The following is a 3,499-nucleotide window of genomic DNA, read 5'->3' on the forward strand; positions in this document are numbered from 1 at the left end:
GGAGACAAGCTTGCAAGATTTGGATTGCAAGAATTCACACTGGTGACTGGGCTTAAAGCGGGGGATTTGGAGAACGAGGATCCAAAGCTAGGGAAAAATTGTAGACTCGTGAAAGAGCGTTTTAAGCGTAGCAACGGCAAAATAAAGAGAGGTTTATTGTTACAAGTTTTCAAACGCTGCAAGCATAAGAATGATAAATATAAGTTGGGCCTCCTCGTCATATTGATGTACGTGGTTTTGGCAGCAGAGGAGAATACATTTGTTAACCCATGGTTGTTTTATTTGGTGGATGATCTCGATAGATTTAACAACTATTCATGGGGGAGAAAGTCATACGAGTACACTATTAAGGTTTTTAAACGTAATTTGCGAGACATGTTGAAGGGTTATACAACTTCTCAGCGATATCCGTATTCTCTGCATGGATTTCCATTTGCAATCATGGTAATATGTTCTAAAATCATTTAAACATTACATTTTATTTAATTATGTTACTAAAAATTAAATTTATGATTGTACAGATTTGGGCATTTGAAGCAATTCCCGATGTTGGAAAGAAATTCGGTCGTGTAACAGTCGATTCCAGAATTCCAAGAATGATAAGCTGGGAAATGTCCAAGCAACTTAGGGGGGAAACACTTTGCACATTTTTTGAATCGTCAAATGTAAGTTTTATTTATCAAAATGTAAATGGCGTATCAATAATTATAATAAAACAATTTGCTGAATAATTATACATTCTTGTTTTTTCAGATAGAGGTACATTGTACGCTTAATCCTACAGACGATGAATTGCTGGAGCCGTTCTGGAAGGAATCCGGACCTTTTGATAGTGAAGCAGATCCTAAGTTGGAAAAAGTTGCTTCCAAGGATGAAGGCGAAAAAGACTCTGAGAGTGATGATACTCAGTCAAGTTTCACTCGCCCACAATGTCCTAAGACATCGGATCGACCATCTATGTCTAGCCATCTACATTCATCCAAGACAGCTAGACGACCCCTACCTTCTTATGACTATATCACTCATATAATAAAACAAGAAATAAGAGGTGTTGAAGAGTGGCTCCGAGGCGAGATGTCAGATCGCTTCGATTGAGTAGAAAGGAAAATTGATTTATTTCTCCAATTGGCTGGACAAGGTGGAGTTCAGTCGGAAAGAAGCAAATTTGATGATCGTGCTTTTAGTAAAGGCAATCAACAGAACAAAGAGACAAGAGAGCGAGATGAGGTAATTATTGAAGAATGCTTTCATGAAGAAGTCACACCGAATAAGCAATCTGAGGCTTTTCCTACATATGATGATGGTATATTCTCTCTTGTACATTTTGCAATAAGTTACAAATAATTTTTATATTGGGTTCCGTTTGTTGGATTTGTAGGATTTTTATGTTGGGTCCCATTTGTAGGATTTCTATCAGATCCTTCATCTGCTATAGTTTTGTACCAACAACGGCCTTTAGTCTGGACTGAAGAGACCTTTCGAACCGAGGAAGCTCGACAAGATGATGTCACAGAGAAGGTGGCTAGGACAAAAGAGGATTCAAACATATCTAACAAAGGTACAAATAATTTACGTTTCAATATTTCACTTTTCAATCTTGTGTGTTAAAATGGAATGAATTGTGTTCCATCAACTTTTGTAGATGATTATGAGAAGCCTTCGACATCTTCGCATGTTTGCCAACCTAGTAATGAAATCATTGTCATCAAGGATCCGAATTCTGAATTGCCTGTAGGAAGGGCGCATCGAGTTAAGAGAAGAGCAGCCGTGCTGCTTTCTCCATACACTAATCCCTTAAAGAGGAGAAAATTTTTGAACATTCAAGCATATAACCCTTTAAGGGAAGTAGATCCTGCAAAAGTTGAAGACCTCAACAAGTAGTTGGCAAATGCATCCACAAGGTAATTTATTTTATTCCAGTGGTTGGCGTAGTGAAGGGTGTAATTTCGAATTTGCAAGTTAGCTTAGTTTGATATTATTGTTGTCACAGTGATACAGTAACCTTGGCTATCTGTGAAGTGCGAAGGAAATTCTTTGATGAACTATTGAAAGATGACGGGTGGCTTATCGATGATGTAAGTAATATTTGTATATTAGAATTATTTTTACTGAAAAATGCATTTAATTAATCATGTTTTGGTGTACAGCATATCGACTCGGCCTTATACCACATTAGGGAAAGGGCAGTGACATATCCACATATATTTCAGCAAGATTGTGCTATATTGGATTGTTATTTTTGGCAACTTATGAAAAAAGCCTACCTAAAAATGGGTGCACGTAAAAAGAAAAATGGTAACTATGTATTTGACCAAGAGCTCGTCGATTATGTTGAAGGGGCTTCACCGGTGCTCGGTAAACACTGGAGTAACTGTAAATTTTTGTATGTTCCTTACTGTGTACCGGGTTCTCATTGGTTTGCACTGAAGATTGATTTGACGGAGCGAACTATTTACATTTACGATAGTTTGCCAAAACACATCCGCGCTGCTCAGCTGGCCGAATGCATGAAACCTATTCAAGTGGTAATTCCCTTGTTGATAAAGGAACACATAGCGCGTGAAGAAAAATTCAGCACCAGCATGTTTCGTTATCAGAGGGTTGTAGTTCCTGAACAAACAAACGGGTAAACTTGGTTGAATATAACATTTAGCACCAATATCTTTGACTTCTTTCGTCTAATTCATGTCTATCTAATTTTTTTCCCATTATGAATTTGTAGGTCTGATTGTGGGCTTTTCACAGTGAAATTCATTGAGTTTTTACAAGCTCAATTGAATATGAATTTGATTCGTCCGGAATATATGTCTATTTGGAGGAACAAATTAGCTGCAGAGATATTTGCATGGCACTTTGATCCGTAGATTTAGTGAATGTTTTGAAGTTATTTTTGTATTTAGACCTTGGAGATTGATTTTGCAACCTAGTAAATCCTTCAAGTTGAATGTTAATTGAAGTGACAGCTTTTATGTCTTTCATTTAAATGTGCTTATGCATTTCTATGAAAATGGTAATTTGGTTTAGGGTTTTGGTCAAGTTTTATTCTTGAGAACGGCGCTTGTGCCGTTAATGATATGAGAGAAAAGCCAAAAGAACGGCATAACTGTCGTTATGTTGTTCGGTCATTGTATGCGAGAACACCACTAGTGTCGTTACTGATTTTGAAAAGATAGGGAGAACGACACAAGTAGCGTTATAAAGACACAAACATATTCATAAGAACGGCACAAGTGTCGTTACCGATTATAGAGAACGACACAACTGTCGTTATAGTGACAAACATAATAACGGGAATGACACCTTACCGTATTTGCAAACAAATACCGTATTTTTTCAATATAAGCGTTAACAAAATATTAAATATTAAATTTTCAGATTTGCATTTTTATTTCATTAGAAGTTAGAATTACAAGTCTACGAGAACGACACTAGTGTCGTTACTGATCTTGAAAAGATATTGAGAACGACACAACTGCCGTTATTCTGACAAAATTAATAA

The 3,499-nt window shown here is 36.7% G+C and overlaps 1 protein-coding gene across 1 annotated transcript; it reads left to right on the forward strand.

Moving 5' to 3' along the window:
• The first annotated feature begins 1,886 nt into the window (after window positions 1-1,886).
• Window positions 1,887-2,864, forward strand: LOC111377028 (sentrin-specific protease 1-like). Its single transcript, XM_023000057.1, has 4 exons — window positions 1,887-1,901; window positions 1,991-2,075; window positions 2,148-2,626; window positions 2,723-2,864. The coding sequence occupies exons 3-4, from the start codon at window positions 2,250-2,252 to the stop codon at window positions 2,862-2,864; spliced, it is 519 nt and encodes a 172-aa protein (XP_022855825.1). The 5' UTR covers window positions 1,887-1,901; window positions 1,991-2,075; window positions 2,148-2,249.
• Window positions 2,865-3,499: the final 635 nt, after the last annotated feature.

The sequence above is a fragment of the Olea europaea genome, chromosome 3 (assembly GCF_002742605.1).
Source record: "Olea europaea var. sylvestris chromosome 3, O_europaea_v1, whole genome shotgun sequence".
NCBI lineage: Eukaryota > Viridiplantae > Streptophyta > Magnoliopsida > Lamiales > Oleaceae > Olea > Olea europaea.

Coding starts and splice junctions, on each gene's coding strand:
- LOC111377028 (XM_023000057.1), top strand. CDS start 2,250: ATGAAAAAAGCCTACCTAAAAATGGGTGCACGTAAAAAGAAAAATGGT. Junction 2,627..2,722: donor GTTCCTGAACAAACAAACGG/GTAAACTTGGTT, acceptor ATGAATTTGTAG/GTCTGATTGTGGGCTTTTCA.